General features: G+C 44.6%; 1 protein-coding gene across 1 annotated transcript in view; it reads right to left on the bottom strand.

Moving 5' to 3' along the window:
• LOC118399347 (collagen alpha-1(XIV) chain) overlaps positions 1 to 15433 on the bottom strand; it is an 83713-nt gene that overhangs the window by 63948 nt on the left and 4332 nt on the right. The window contains 3 exon segments of the mRNA XM_035795356.2: positions 5751 to 5855; positions 6002 to 6142; positions 14678 to 14794. Coding sequence (XP_035651249.2) covers positions 5751 to 5855; positions 6002 to 6142; positions 14678 to 14794 — 363 coding nt within the window.

Raw genomic sequence — 15433 nt, forward strand, 5'->3', positions numbered from 1 at the left:
TCCAAATGACTCTGTCTGAATGTCAAGTTCCATTAATGAAGCTTTTTCTCCACGCTTCATAACTCAGTAAGGCCTGCACTTGCATTAATGGAATGCCAGACTCTCTCTCAGTCTAGGCCACAGCACTATTTTGCTCACTTTCAATTTGCCTTTATCAACAGTGGATCCGTCTGCGATGAGGCATGCTGTGTTGATTTATCGTTCATCATGATTTGTATCATGGGGAAATGACATTGCGTTGAGTTGTTTGTTGATTGCTCATTTTGTACATAATGTATCCGGTAAGTTCGCTGTGGTCTGTATATGCATCAGCTAAAGCAGGGATGGGCAACTGATGGACCGCGGACCACTTTTTTGTAGGCCTGCAGATCAATGGTAGAATACACAAGGTGCAATTTCGAAATTTGGTTGTGCATCAGCAGTTTCTCTTATTATGTCCGTCAATGACAGTCACTCAATTAGCCCATGTCAGCTAACATTATTTTTATTGGAATGTTAGTCTAGCGACCAGCTATCTAAATCATGGTCGAATTATCGACCTGAGGGCCACCATTGATCATCAGATATCATGTTAAAAAAGGGAAACATTTGTCTCTACCCTTTGGCAAAAAGTGAAGAATTGCAGGAAATTAGCTGTAAAATTGCGAATTTATCTCTCCACCTCTTGGCAAAATGAGTAGAATTGCATGAAATGAGTTAACACGCGCCCCCAAAAGGCTAGGGCCGACTGCATGTGACTGCATGTGTGGGTATGGATGTGGGTACGCAGCCCCTCATGATGAGTCCGATTTGCTGTGGCCTCCACCCCCATCAATGTTGTCCATCCCTGAGCCATGTATAGTAAATGGGTTCCTTTCACCACAAGCTGACAGACTGAGCCAGCCAGGTGAATTTCCTTTGCAATGAAACTGTTATAAAACCTGTTATAATACCATCAAATGAATAACATAATACCTGTCACTCAATTGGAAGCAGTATACCAAGAGTCCAGCATAAAAGTTGCAATGCTCCATTTGTCCATCAAATTATTTCCATTTCATAACAGTGTTTCCTGCGTGTCTTACATGAACAGCACTACGGCTGAAGATCAAAAGTACTATACAGTCTGTTACCAAACTAATTAATTACAGGGAATTGTGTGTCTTTGACACTGAACAGAGAATTCCAACAGTTACATGACTTCAGCCTTTAAAAAAAACATGCCTGTGTCCATGGTTACAGAAATACAGTGAGGGAAAAAAGTATTTGATCCCCTGCTGATTTTGTACGTTTGCCCACTGACAACAAAATAATTAGTCTATCATTTTAATGGTAGGTTTATTTCAACAGTGAGAGACAGAATAACAACAAAATAATCCAGAAAAACTCTGCAAAACATGATTTAGTACTTGGTGAAAACCCTTGTTGGTAATCACAGAGATCAGACGTTTCTTGTAGTTGGCCACCAGGTTTGCACACATCTCAGGAGGGATTTTGTCCCACTCCTCTTTGCAGATCTTCTCCAAGTCATTAAGGTTTCGAGGCTGACGTTTGGCAACTCAAACCTTCAGCTCCCTCCACAGATGTTCTATGGGATTAAGGTCTGGAGACTGGCTCGGCCACTCAAGGACCTTAATGTGCTTCTTCTTGAGCAACTCCTTTGTTGCCTTGGTTGTGTGTTTTGGGTCATTGTCATGCTGGAATACCCATCCACGACCCATTTTCAATTCCCTGGCTGAGGGAAGGAGGTTTTCACCCAAGATTTGACGGTACATGGCCCCGTCCATCGTCCCTTTGATGTGGTGATGATGTCCTGTCCCCTTACAGCCCCAAAGCATAATGTTTGAAGGTGGGGATGGTGTTCTTGGGGTCATAGGCAGCATTCCTCCTCCTCCAAACACGGCGAGTTGAGTTGATGCCAAAGAGCTCCATTTTGGTCTCATCTGACCACAACACTTTCACCCAGTTGTCCTCTGAATCATTCAGATGTTCACTGGCAAACTTCAGACGGGCATGTATATGTGCTTTCTTGAGCAGGGGGACATGGCGGGCGCTGCAGGATTTCAGTCCTTTACGGCGTAGTGTGTTACCAATTGTTTTCTTGGTGACTATGTTCCCAGCTGCCTTGAGATCATTGACAAGATGTAGTTCTGGGCTGATTCCTCACCGTTCCCATGATCATTGCAACTCCACGAGGTGAGATCTTGCATGGAACCCCAGGCAGGGGAAGATTGACAGTTATTTTGTGTTTCTTCCATTTGCGAATAATCGCACCAACTGTTGTCACCTTCTCACCCAGCTGCTTGGCGATGGTCTTGTAGCCCATTCTAGTCTTGTGTAGGTCTACAATCTTGTCCCTGACATCCTTGGAGAGTTCTTTGCCTTTGCCATGCTGGAGAGTTTGGAATCTTCTGTGGACAGGTGTCTTTTATACAGGTAACAAACTGAGATTAAGAGCACTCCCTTTAAGAGTGTGCTCCTAATCTCAGCTCGTTACCTGTATAAAAGACACCTGGGAGCCAGAAATCTTTCTGATTGAGAGGGGGTCAAATACTTATTTCCCTCATTTAAAATGCAAATCAATTTATAACATTATAGCATTTGACATGCGTTTTTCTGGATTTCTTTGTTGTTATTCTGTCTCTCACTGTTCAAATAAACCTACCATTAAAATTATAGATGGATCATTTCTTTGTCAGTGGGCAAACATACAAAATCAGCAGGGGATCAAATACTCTTTTCCCTCACTGTACCTCAGGTTGCTCTTATGTCTTGTGAAAATACTGTTTTCCAGATATCCAAGAGGATTAGGAAAGTTAGCCATGCTTCAAAACACTAGTTTGCACCTGTTATTGCTGAATTTGTTATTGCTGTTTTACAAGGCAAATTGTCACATTTTCATTCACTACTGCACGGATATTTAATCGCATCTTAATCAACAAAAAAGCTAAATAACAACCTCCTCCTTCACTAAACAGCCTCAAAAGACACCACTACCATAACATCTTCTGTCCCCATCTCTTAGCTGTTATTCATGAGCCTAGAGAGAACCTCTCTGTCCTCTAAGCAGCCCTGCCCGTAGGCTACTACAGACCACTAAATGTCTTCTATGCTTAAAATATAACCTGTGGTTCCTGGGGGCGACACTACAGTGCGTTAGGGTCCTCTGAAGAGTGGGGGGAATCAGGAGCAAGCTGTGATTTCATTATCTCGCCGGCCTCTCCGGATACAGTCCAATTACCTCCGTGTGAACAAATGACCGTGTAATTAAAGTTAAACAAATGGGTCATGTCATCGCAGCGTAATTCTGTCTGGCAGCACCACCTCCCCAACCACCTGCTAGTTAAGGGACATTGAGGAAGCGTAATATCCTCCTTGACCCCCAAGCGACAGGGCGGATGATAAGCTAATGCTATCTGCGCTAACTTGAGCAGGTAGCAGTGTAGCCAGCGGGAACTGAAAGCAGTCTAGCTGAAAGGTAAAGGATATGGTCTGGTACTGGTTGTGGTTATTGGTTCAGATGTACTGGTAACTGCGTATGCCGCTGCATATAGAATATACCTAAAAGCTGGAAGGGCAAACATAAACTGGAAAGAAATGAAAAGACGTTAAGTAATGCCTATGATAATGTTATGGCAGTGTAATATACCACATGGCACATACCCATATACTCATCTAGAGCCAAAAGGGGCTAAAAATCAACGTGTCATACATAAACTATGCCATTTTATCCCTTCACCGACTGACACCAATTACTTTTTGCTCAAAAATGTGTCAATCAACCCTGAGCCTCGGATCCCAAACCCTGGCCACTGCACAACATAAGCGTTGCCATGGCGATGCATGAGTCATCCGGCCTTAATTACCTATATGTGTCCCTTATGACACCACCACCACCTCCGGAAGTGCCGACTCTGCCGAGCACGGCCCCAGCAACTTCAATTAGGGCATAAATATAGGGGCCTAATATCCTTCCTGGGCTCAGTTCAGAGAGGGTAGGCGTGGAGGTAAGTGTTAGGTTGTGTGGGACTGAGGCATCTGCCAGGCCTTGGGCACACCTTTATGCCCTATGGTATATCTGCACACCCAGGCAGGCAGGGAGCTACAGGGGGTTTACTTAGCAAGCCTGGAGCCGTCCAAGAATGGGCCCCGTGATAACATAGCAAAGGTATTCTGCAAGTGTGGGCAAGGAGATAGCTGTCTGTGTCAACTGTCTACATGCAATGGAGGGAGAGTGGAGAGCGAGAGGGCGAGAGAGAAGGAGGAAGGGGAAAAGGAGAGAAACAGTGAGGAGGAAGAAATTAGAGCTTGACAGAGAAAGAAAGAGTTTGGTGAAAGAAAGAAGATAGAGAGTGAAGGAGAAAGAAAGAAGATAGAGAGTGAAGGAGAAAGAAAGAAGATAGAGAGTTTGGTGAAAGAAAGAAGATAGAGAGTGAAGGAGAAAGAAAGAAGATAGAGAGTGAAGGAGAAAGAAAAGCCGCATCATTATATCCACGTTATTTTCCCCTAGTGTCTTTTACTCATAGGCAATTTGAGCATTTTAAGAGACGGCAGGTGATCCATCGCAGACCTCAAAGCACCACAGGGATCCTTACACCACACTCCATAACTGCAAAACACTTTTTGACACCTCAGCCAAATCATAGCTCTTTATGCCAGAAGCACAGACGATCCAAGTCACCATGAAACACAGACTCCACAGGAGTTTCATAAACACTGTTACTATTTTTGTCTGAAAACAAACTCCTAAATCTACCACTAATAGCCTGTTTCAGCCCACCAACAGCTTTTACTATCACAGCTTTTTTGTTTTTTTAATTAAAAAAATATTGACACTGGTTACAGACAGGGAGCAATACTGTGGCAGACACTTTGAGATCAATCCTTTGTAAATAATCAATATTTAGTCCCCAGGTCTCTTTTATCTGTTTGAACTCAACTGGAAGGGTGTGTTAAAATACCTCTGCAACTATTGCATACATAACCTTTACCCTGACAGATGTGATTTCAGTTGGGGCTGAATCCTCCTATACAGTATTAGCCCTGAGACATAACTGTAGACTCTTATAACATTACAGCTTTCTATCAGTGTCATGATGACTGGTTTTAAACTTTGTCATTCCAGATTTTAGATCCTGGCCGATCGTTTACCATAACAGATTTATAACAACTTCATACTCATTTTAAAAGGAAAACAGTTTCAGGCTTACCTTGGTTTTACGGAACACAGCAATCACAAGTAGATAATTGCTCCAAAATGCTTCAATATCCAGTGCTTTTGGTTTAATCAGATCCTCTCCGGCTCTGTCTGTTTCAGGACCACAAGACAGTGTCTGTGGTACCTCTGGTGTCTTGGAGTCCAATTACAAGTTTTGTTTACTGGGATCCAATGCAGACTTACTTTGTGGCAATTTCCAGCCCTGGAATTTCCTTCAAAGTCCACTTGAAATGAAGCACATTGCAGTTGTTGCTCCAATGAGTGAGTGGGAATGAGGATCCCATTCAAGGCCTTTCTTCTTCAGAAAAGTTTGAACAAAAACATCACACGGGCAATGTTTTCTAATTGTCTCATCCACTCCCAATGAAAAATGTACAGCTGTCCACTCCACCACCAGGTATAGCCTCAGCACCAACCAAGAGCCCTTTGGAGCTTCAACTTACCTGTGTGTCTTCAAGCTAATCTTCTCCATGTTGATTTCTTGGTTGATTTGAAGACTGAGCCATGGCAATTTCCAGATTTCAGGTTGGTCACTCATACATCCCATACTTACCTTCAGATATCTCATTGTTCTCCTCTGTGACACTGGTGTCTTTCTGGTTTTTGGGGCGTACATTCTGGGACTGTACGTTCTTGACGTCAGGCTCTGAAAGTTGGGCTGAAACAAACCAAAAACAGTTCCATTGATACATTTTGTCTAATGTGTTGGAACAATGGCAATCACACAGACCAGCTATTAAATTTTGATTGAACAAGTTCATGAAATCATAGAATAGGTTGTGAAAGGTTGAAGGCTCTTCTCACCCTCAAATGTTCCTAGAAGTGGCTTGCTCTCCTGAGCACCTTTCACAGCAGTGACCTTGACTGTGTATAACTGTCTGGGGTCAAAGTCTATGATCACTTTGGCATCCTTCTTTGTCACCTCTAGTTCAGTCTCCTCTGCATCTGGAATTGGGAGAAAGTAACAAACAAGACCAATCTTTGTAAATATGAATGAAATTGTTTTCACTTGTGTTCTGATTGTTTATTAAATACATTCTATTGAAAATTAGTTTACCATAATAAAAATATACTTTTTGGGATATTTTGACTATTTTGAAATCTCCTTTTCAGGTGGAATGTCAGGAATGACATTTGATGTTGCAATGAAGGATACCACTGGATACGGCAGTAAATGAACTAGGCAGCGGCTCAGCGGCTGCTGCAGGATAAGTAAAGTGAGGCCTGTTCCAACACACCTGAATTACTCCAAGAAGCAGTATGCACAGTACATGGAGACACTCAGTTGGACTCACTCCACTGTCTCTCTCTTCAAAAACAACTTAACAGGGCTGTGTGAAAACAGGAGAGAACGCACTCCCCGTGTAGCCTACTGATTCTAAATCAATTCATATAAATCGAGCCTGGCAGACCATTGAAGCACTTAAGGGAATGTGGCTAAAATGTACTATTTATGCATTGACCTTAGGTTTCATCCTTCATGTTTTGCATATCAGAACAGAACTACGGAATTACAATTATCCTGACATTTAACACTCGTCTTTAACTGCGTTCACTGTCACGTACAGTTCCTCCTTTGTTACTATTTTGATATAGCTGCTAAGCATGGCCCGAAGGCAACATGTTGCAAATGGAGGTGTGTAGGCATGTTGTAGAAATGGGGGTGTCAAGTCCTGTCAGGTCTTGCTTAAAGATGATGCGCCAATCATAGGTCATTCACAGGTATTATGGAGGCCTCATCTGACACAATTGGACCTCAGGAAGCACCCCTATGAATGACTCAAACAATCTTGACCAATATTTCCGAATGTACCGGAGAATACATGAAAAGCACTGATATTGTCTTTTTCAGCTAAATGTCTGTGTTGATACAGCACACTCTGTATATATTTATATTTGAGTCATTTTGCAGATGCTCTTATCCAGAGCGACTTACAGTTAGTGCATTTATCTTAAGATTGCTAGGTGGGACAACCACATATCACAGGCTATCAGTAGAGTCAGAGCTAGTGGGGGGGGGGTGAAGGCTGTTTTTATGTCCTGCCCAATGCATTCTCGAAATAGTCAAACAGAAGGCGAGGAGGATTATTTAAGATACTGTTTGAAGAGGTAGGGTTTCAGAAGTTTTCGGAAGATGGGAAGGGAATCTGCTGTCCTAACTTCAGGGGGAAGCTGGTTCTACCATTGTGGTGCCAGGACAGAGAAGAGCTTGGACTGTGCTGAGCGGGAGCTGCCCTCCCGTATGGGTGGGAGGGCCAAGAGACCTGATGTGGCAGAACGGAATGCTCGGGTTGGGGTGTTGGGATTGAGCATAGCCTGAAGGTAAGGGAGGGGCAGTTCCTTTTGCTGTTCCGTAGGTAAACACCATGGTCTTGTGGTGGATGCGAGCTTCAACTGGAAGTCAGTGGAGTGTGCGGAGGAGCGGGGTGACATGAGAGAACTTGGGAAGGTTGAAAACTAGGCGGGCTGCTGCGTTCTGAAGTTGCAGGGGTTTTATGGCACAGCAGGGAGCCCAGCCAACAGCGAGTTGCAGGAGCCCAGATGGGAGAGGACACGCTTCCTGTGTGAGGTAGGGTCGTACTCTACGGATGTTGTAGAACATGAACCTGCAGGACCAGGTCACTGCTTTGATGTTTGCAGAGAATGGCAGGGTGTTGTCCAGGGTCACACCAAGGTTCTTTGCACATCGGGAGGGGGGAGATGGTGGAGTGGTCAACCGTGATGGAGAGGAAGAGCAGTTCCGTCTTGTTGAGTTTGAGCTTGAGGTGGTGGACCAACATCCAAGTTGATATATCTGCCAGGCACACAGAGATGCGTGTCGCCACCTTGGTGTCAGAAGGGGGGTAAGGAGAAAAGTAGTTGAGTGTCATCGGCATAGCAATGATAGGAGAGACCATGTGAGGATATGAAGGAGCCGAGTGACTTGGTGTATAAAGAGAAAAGGAGAGGGCTTAGAACCGAGCCCTGGGGGACACCAGTAGGGAGAGTACGTGGTGCAGACACAGATCCTCTCCACATCCCCTGGTAGGAGCGGCTGCCAGGTAGGATGCAATCCAAGAGTGTGCATTGCCTGAAACGCCCAGTCCTGAGAGGGTGGAGAGGAGGATCTGATGGTTCACGGTGACAAAGGCAGCGGATAGATCTAGGAGGATGAGAACAGAGGAGAGACAGTCAGCTTTGGCAGTGCGGAGAGCCTTCGTGACACAGAGAAGAACAGTCTCATTTGAATGACACGTCTTGAGGCCTGACTGGCTGGGGTCAAGAAGATCATTCTGAGAGAGATAACGAGAAAGTTGATCAGAGACAGCACGATCAAGTGTTTTGGAAAGAAAATAAAGAAGGGATACAGGTCTATAGTTTTTGATGTCAGATGAGTCGAGTGTTGGTTTCATGAGGAGGGGAACAACTCGAGCCATTTTGAAGTCAGAGGGAACGAATCCAAGAAGATCTCCAGAGATGGTCTGGAGAAGGGAGGAAGGGATGGGGTTGAGCGGGCAGGTTGTCGGGCGGCCAGACCTCACTACTTGTAGGATTTAATCTGGAGAAAGAGGTCAAGGCGTAGGGTAGTTCTGTGTGAGTGAGACCAGTGGACTCAATAGGCTGAGTGAATGAGTAGTCGATGTCGTCAAACTTTTTTTCAAAGTGGATGACAAAGTTGTCCGCAGAGAGGGGGTGGGGGGTGTAGGATTTAGGGGAAGGTGGAAGAGTTTCCTAGGGTTATAGGCAGAAGTTATAGGCAGAGATTTAGAGTGGTAGAAAGTGGCTTTAGCAGCAGATACAGATGAAGAGAAGGTGGAGAGGAGGAAGTGAAAGGATGATAGGTCCTCCGAAGTTTAGCCCTGTTCTGTAAGCTCGCAATGAGTCACTCAGCCGCGGAGAAGGAGGGGAGGCCCGAGCCGGCCAGGAGAAATGGGGACAGTGTGAGTCATAGGATGTGGAAAGGGAGGAGAGTTGGGTTGAAGAGGCAGAATCCGGAGACAGGAGAGAGAAGGATTTAGCAGAAGGGAGAGATGATAGGATAGAAGATGAGAGAGTAGTTGGAGAGAGAGTGAAAAATTGCATGACCACCTGGGTAGAGGCTGAGTGGTTAGGGTTGGAGGAAAGGGAGACAGAAAAGGAAAATCAGAGACCTGGAGGGGGGGGTCGCAGTGAGATTCGTAGGCGAGCAGCCTCTAGTAAAGATGAGGTTAAGCGTATTACCTGCCTGGTGATTTGGAGGGGATTGGGAAAGGGTGAGGTCAAAAGAGGCAAGGAGGAGAAAGAGAGAGTTGGAAAGAAATACATTGAAGGCAGATGTCGGGAGGTTGAAGTTGCCAAGTACGAAGAGCAGTGAGCCATCGTCAGGAAATTAGCTTATCAAGGTGTCAAGCTTATTGAGGAATTCTCCAAGGGCACCTGGTGGGTGATAGATTACAATAATGTTAAGCTTGAGTGGACAAGTGACAGTGACAGCATGGAATTCAAATGAGATGGACAGGTGAGAGAGTGAGAAAAGAGAAAATCTCCACATGAGTAGACCTGTGCCACCACCGCGACAACCAGATGCTCTTGGACTATGAGAGAAAACATAGTCAGATGAAGAAAGAGCAGTTGAAGTAGCAGTGTTCTCTGGGGTAATCCATGTCCCCGTTAGGGCCAAAAAGTCAAAGGACTGAAGTGCAGCATAGGCTGAGATGAACTCTGGTTCTTGACTGCAGATTGGCAGTTTTTTTTACAGATTAATTCTGCATCGTTACAGGGTTAAAACAACAACAACGTAAAGGGTTATTAAGTTTAGGTATTCATTTAAAGTGGTTAAGGTTACGGCTATGGTTTGGGGAAGGCTTAAAACAAAGTACTCATCAAGTACTCTCCCTGCTTGCTAGAGAATTGTGAACTGCCGAGGGGCAGTGATATAAGCAGCATGCTCTGGCTCTGAGCCTTGTGAGTTGGAGCCCAGTGCTATGCTATTTTTTTTTGCCCCTAAACAAGCCGTCAGTAGGCTACCCTTACCCTAGTCCAACTATAACGAAAGCTGTTTCAACAGCAATGCTTTGGGTGTATTTCATGCATTAGCCAAGGAGCCTATCCATAAAAGATTTCTAAAATAATTGTCTACTCGTGAGGCTTTTGCATTATTCACAACTCACATAGGCCTACCTGCAGTGCAAACTCCTTTTGGCTTGTATCCGTCCCCATTTCCAAAACGCGCCTCTTGTCTGGTTACCAAAGACTCACTCCACCAAACATATTCAAATGATTCAGTCCTATAACGTGCTTATTGAGAATGTGCCTCACACATACAATACAATTTATGGTAGTCTAGTATTACTTTTTTTGGAGGAGAAGTGCGATGCTTAAATTCAAATCAAATGTATTTGTCACATACATATGGATAGCAGATGTTAATGCGAGTGTAGCGAAATGCGTTTGCTTCTAGTTCCGACAATGCAGTAATAACCAACGAGTAATCTAACCTAACAATTCCAAAACTACTACCTTATACACACAAGTGTAAAGGGATAAAGAATATGTACATGAAGATATATGAATTAGTGATGGTACAGAACGGCATAGGCAAGATGCAGTAGATGGTATCGAGTACACTATATACATATCAGATGAGTAATGTAGGGTATGTAAACAAAGTGGCATAGTTTAAAGTGGCTAGTGATACATGTATTACATAAATATGCAGTAGATGATATAGAGTACAGTATATACATATACATATGAGATGAGTAATGTAGGGTATGTAAACATTATATTAAGTAGCATTGTTTAAAGTGGCTAGTGATATATTTTATATCAATTCCCATTATTAAAGAGGCTGGAGTTGAGTCAGTGTGTTGGCAGCAGCCACTCAATGTTAGTGGTGGCTGTTTAACAGTCTGATGGCCTTGAGATAGAAGCTGTTTTTCAGTCTCTCGGTCCCTGCTTTGATGCACCTGTACTGACCTCGCCTTCTGGATGATATCGGGGTGAACAGGCAGTGGCTCGGGTGGTTGTTGTCCTTGATGATCTTTATGGCCTTCCTGTGACATCGGGTGGTGTAGGTGTCCTGGAAGGCAGGTAGTTTGCCCCCGGTGATGCGTTGTGCAGACCTCACTACCCTCTGGAGAGCCTTACGGTTGTGGGCGGAGCAGTTGCCGTACCAGGAGGTGATACAGCCCGACAGGATGCTCTCGATTGTGCATCTGTAGAAGTTTGTGACAAGCCAAATTTCTTCAGCCTCCTGAGGTTGAAGAGGCGCTGCTGCGCCTTCTTCACAACGCTGTCTGTGTGGGTGGACCAATTCAGTTTGTCTGTGATGTGTACGCCGAGGAACTTAAAACTTACTACCCTCTCCACTACTGTCCGATCGATGTGGATAGGGGGGTTCTCCCTCTGCTGTTTCCTGAAGTTCACAATCATCTCCTTAATTTTGTTGACGTTGAGTGTGAGGTTATTTTCCTGACACCACACTCCGAGGGCCCTCACCTCCTCCCTGTAGGCCGTCTCGTCGTTGTTGGTAATCAAGCCTACCACTGTAGTGTCGTCCGCAAACTTGATGATTGAGTTTGAGGCGTGCATGGCCACGCAGTTGTGGGTGAACAGGGAGTACAGGAGAGGGCTCAGAATGCACCCTTGTGGGGCCCCAGTGTTGAGGATCTGCGGGGTGGAGATGTTGTTACCTACCCTCACCACCTGGGGCGGCCCGTCAGGAAGCCCAGTACCCAGTTGCACAGGGCGGGGTCGAGACCCAGGGTCTCGAGCTTGATGACGAGTTTGGAGGGTACTATGGTGTTAAATGCTGAGCTGTAGTCGATGAACAGCATTCTCACATAGGTCTTCCTCTTGTCCAGATGGGTTAGGGCAGTGTGCAGTGTGGTTGAGATTGCATCGTCTGTGGACCTATTTGGGCGGTAAGCAAATTGGAGTGGGTCTAAGGTGTCAGGTAGGGTGGAGGTGATATGGTCCTTGACTAGTCTCTCAAAGCACTTCATGATGACGGAAGTGAGTGCTACGGGGCAGTTGTTTAGCTCAGTTACCTTAGCTTTCTTGGGAACAGGGACAATGGTGGCCCTCTTGAAGCATGTGGGAACAGCAGACTGGGATAAGGATTGATTGAATATGTCCGTAAACACACCAGCCAGCTAGTCTGCGCATGCTCTGAGGACGCGGCCGGGGGATGCCGTCTGGGCCTGCAGCCTTGCGAGGGTTAACACGTTTAAATGTTTTACTCACGTCGGCTGCAGTGAAGGAGAGTCCGCATGTTTTGGTTGCGGCCGTGTCAGTGCCACTGTATTGTCCTCAAAGCGGACAAAAAAGTTATTTAGTCTGCCTGGGAGCAAGACATCCTGGTCCGTGACGGGGCTGGTTTTCTTTTTGTAATCCGTGATTGACTGTAGACCCTGCCACATACCTCTTGTGTCTGAGCCATTGAATTGTGACTCTACTTTGTCTCTATCCTGACGCTTAGCTTGTTTGATTGCCTTGCGGAGGGAATAGCTACACTGTTTGTATTCGGTCATGTTTCCGGTCACCTTGCCCTGGTTAAAAGCAGTGGTTCGCACTTTCAGTTTCACGCGAATGCTGCCATCAATCCACGGTTTCAGGTTTGGGAATGTTTTAATTGTTGTTATGGGAACGACATCTTCATAGCACTTTCTAATGAACTCCCTCCCCTGAATCAACGTATTCGTCAATGTTGTTGTTTGACGCAGTGCGGAACATATCCCAATCCACGTGATGGAAGCAGTCTTGGAGCGTGGAATCAGATTGGTCGGACCAGCGTTGAACAGACCTGAGCGCGGGAGCTTCTTGTTTTAGCTTCTGTCTGTAGGCAGGGAGCAACAAAATGGTGTCGTGGTCAGCTTTTCCGAAAGGAAAATGAGGCCTGTACTCGTTGAAGCCAATTTGAACAATGTTGACTGTCAACACTGTTACTATAGCCTATCCTATTTAATAAACTGTAGTATCAATCCACAATGGACTACGATGAGAATATTCCGTGCCCCCAGCCGCATTGGCGTTGACGACAATGCGAAGACTGTCAATAACCTACAGAACTTGGCACAACGGCATGCAATATTAATCCATGAAACGCGTTGATTGGCCAGTGAATGGCTAAGCCCTCGTCACACCTCAAATGTATTAATTTGTCAAATCCCAGCCCTTTATTGCCACCGCCAGCTACTGCGCCTATAATTCTGGTTGTGAATATTTCTGACACACCCCTGAACCTATAATCCTACTGCCAGTGTTACTACCCACAATCTAGCGCGGCATTCAATTCCACCCCAATCATAATGGTTTATGTATGTCTGCGGGTGTTGCCCTGTGTCAAAGCAACTCTTCTTCAATGAACAAAGGCTCACTGACTAGCTTCTCTCAGGAGCTCCCATTTCAACCCACACAGAATGACAATTCTTACTGAGAAAGAGAGAGGAGTGAAATAGCATTATTTATTTGTTTTAATACTTTTTAAATACTTTTTAATGCGCTCGATTGAGCTTGCCTGGTGCAAAGAAACCAATGAAATAGTCACAAACCTTACCAATATGGTACTACAGGCAGACTCGATCAAAAGCGCATAGCATTTAAAAAGAGAAAACAAATATTATTTGAACACAGGTCTGGAAGAAACGGTTGAAATATCCTCTATTTTGCAGCTGGCATAAAGAGAAGTTCACCAGAGAAAGCTGGCTTGGTGGGGAGATGTGCTCCTTTAGCAGGGTGCCAGAGCTGGGATAAGATTGTGCCCCCCACCCTGGCCTGCCTCAGGCAGTTTAGATACAGCTGCTTGTGCTCTGCTCACTGGCGCTTACTCCATCATCTTTATCAACACCAGATCAAGGCCAGGCAAGCCACTGGAGCTGCAGCTTTCCCCCTAGCTGCGGGTAAGGTACTGTAAGGACTCAAAGTAAGAGCCATGGTGGAATGTCATGGAGTCGATCTATACATTGGCAAATTATAAATATCTTACCTTAAGAACAACTTGAGAAGTGAAATGGTAGGCTGTACTACACATTGAGTGAAATTCGCCTAATACAGTGTTTCTCAAGTTGATACACGTCGTTGGCTTACTACGGGTATCAATCACAGTAATTAACATAGATTATAAAATGGATGTTTGGAATTCATTTCCAAATGTGATTATAAAATGGAGGGAAATCACATACTCTGAAGTACTCCTATTCCTTTACTGCAAGTGTGTGCCAAAGACATTGGCTATCTCACTCTCCTCATTTCTTCATGATCATTACCAATCAGTCTGTGTCTTCTTCAACTCCTACTCCAATTACCATTAATGAACTATAGTCAAACCTCCAGAAGCCATTCACGTCATAGGAGACGGGCTATAACCAGATGACATCATCATCTGACATGTAATTGATATGTAATTCCGTTTTTCTACACTGCAAGTATGAAGCCGTTTGTGAAACACGGAATATAAGTTAGAAAGCGTAGTCCTTCAGGGCCGAATCGTAACTTGATTGTAACATTGCTGGACCTTACCTGATTGTGTGCTATAAATAAATCTGTAGCTTTCAAAGTCTCCTTTCGGCTCTTTCCATGACACATGCAGCTGGGTTGCGCTCAGGACCTTGAAACGAAGTCTTCGTGGAGTGGCAACTAGACAAAAAAGACACAAAACACAATTTTTTAACAATAATTGACTAACTCAGGAAACGTTTGTATATAATATTCAATAGTAATATTGAATGCATGGTTAATATGACACCAAGACAGTGGTTGGGGTTCAATCAAGTGTAAAAAACAATGTTCTTTGAAGAAACTGTCCGAATTCAGTAACTAGTAGAGTGCGACAGGTTTGGTGATTTATTTTTTGCCAATGAAAATGCATGAAACTTGAGATTCCAGAGTTAAAAGTGATTATGAAACAGTTAGCAGCTAGATTGAACTCCAGCCAGAGTTTGGCGAGGTAACAGGCACTCCCATCTGTGTTTCAAGTCCTAAAAGATTGTATCTTGGCCAAATAACAAAGATACAGATTCAAAGAGTACCACAGATGTCACAAAAAAGCAGTCACATTCTCTCACTTTGCCATTGATAGCTCTCATGTCTCTTTTGGAGGGGGGGGTATTTTGTGCAGCACTTATCTCAGCATCAAAGAACCATCCCTGATCTCATCATGATTGCATTTGGCCAGAGCAGTCGAATTGAGGGTGTATTACAAAGCGTGTGCTCTTTACTTTGAGGCCTTTTCAGAGGAGAATGTGACTTTTTTTCAATTGTAGCAGCGACAAAGGG

Source organism: Oncorhynchus keta, chromosome 20 (assembly GCF_023373465.1).
Source record: "Oncorhynchus keta strain PuntledgeMale-10-30-2019 chromosome 20, Oket_V2, whole genome shotgun sequence".
Taxonomy (NCBI): Eukaryota; Metazoa; Chordata; class Actinopteri; order Salmoniformes; family Salmonidae; genus Oncorhynchus; species Oncorhynchus keta.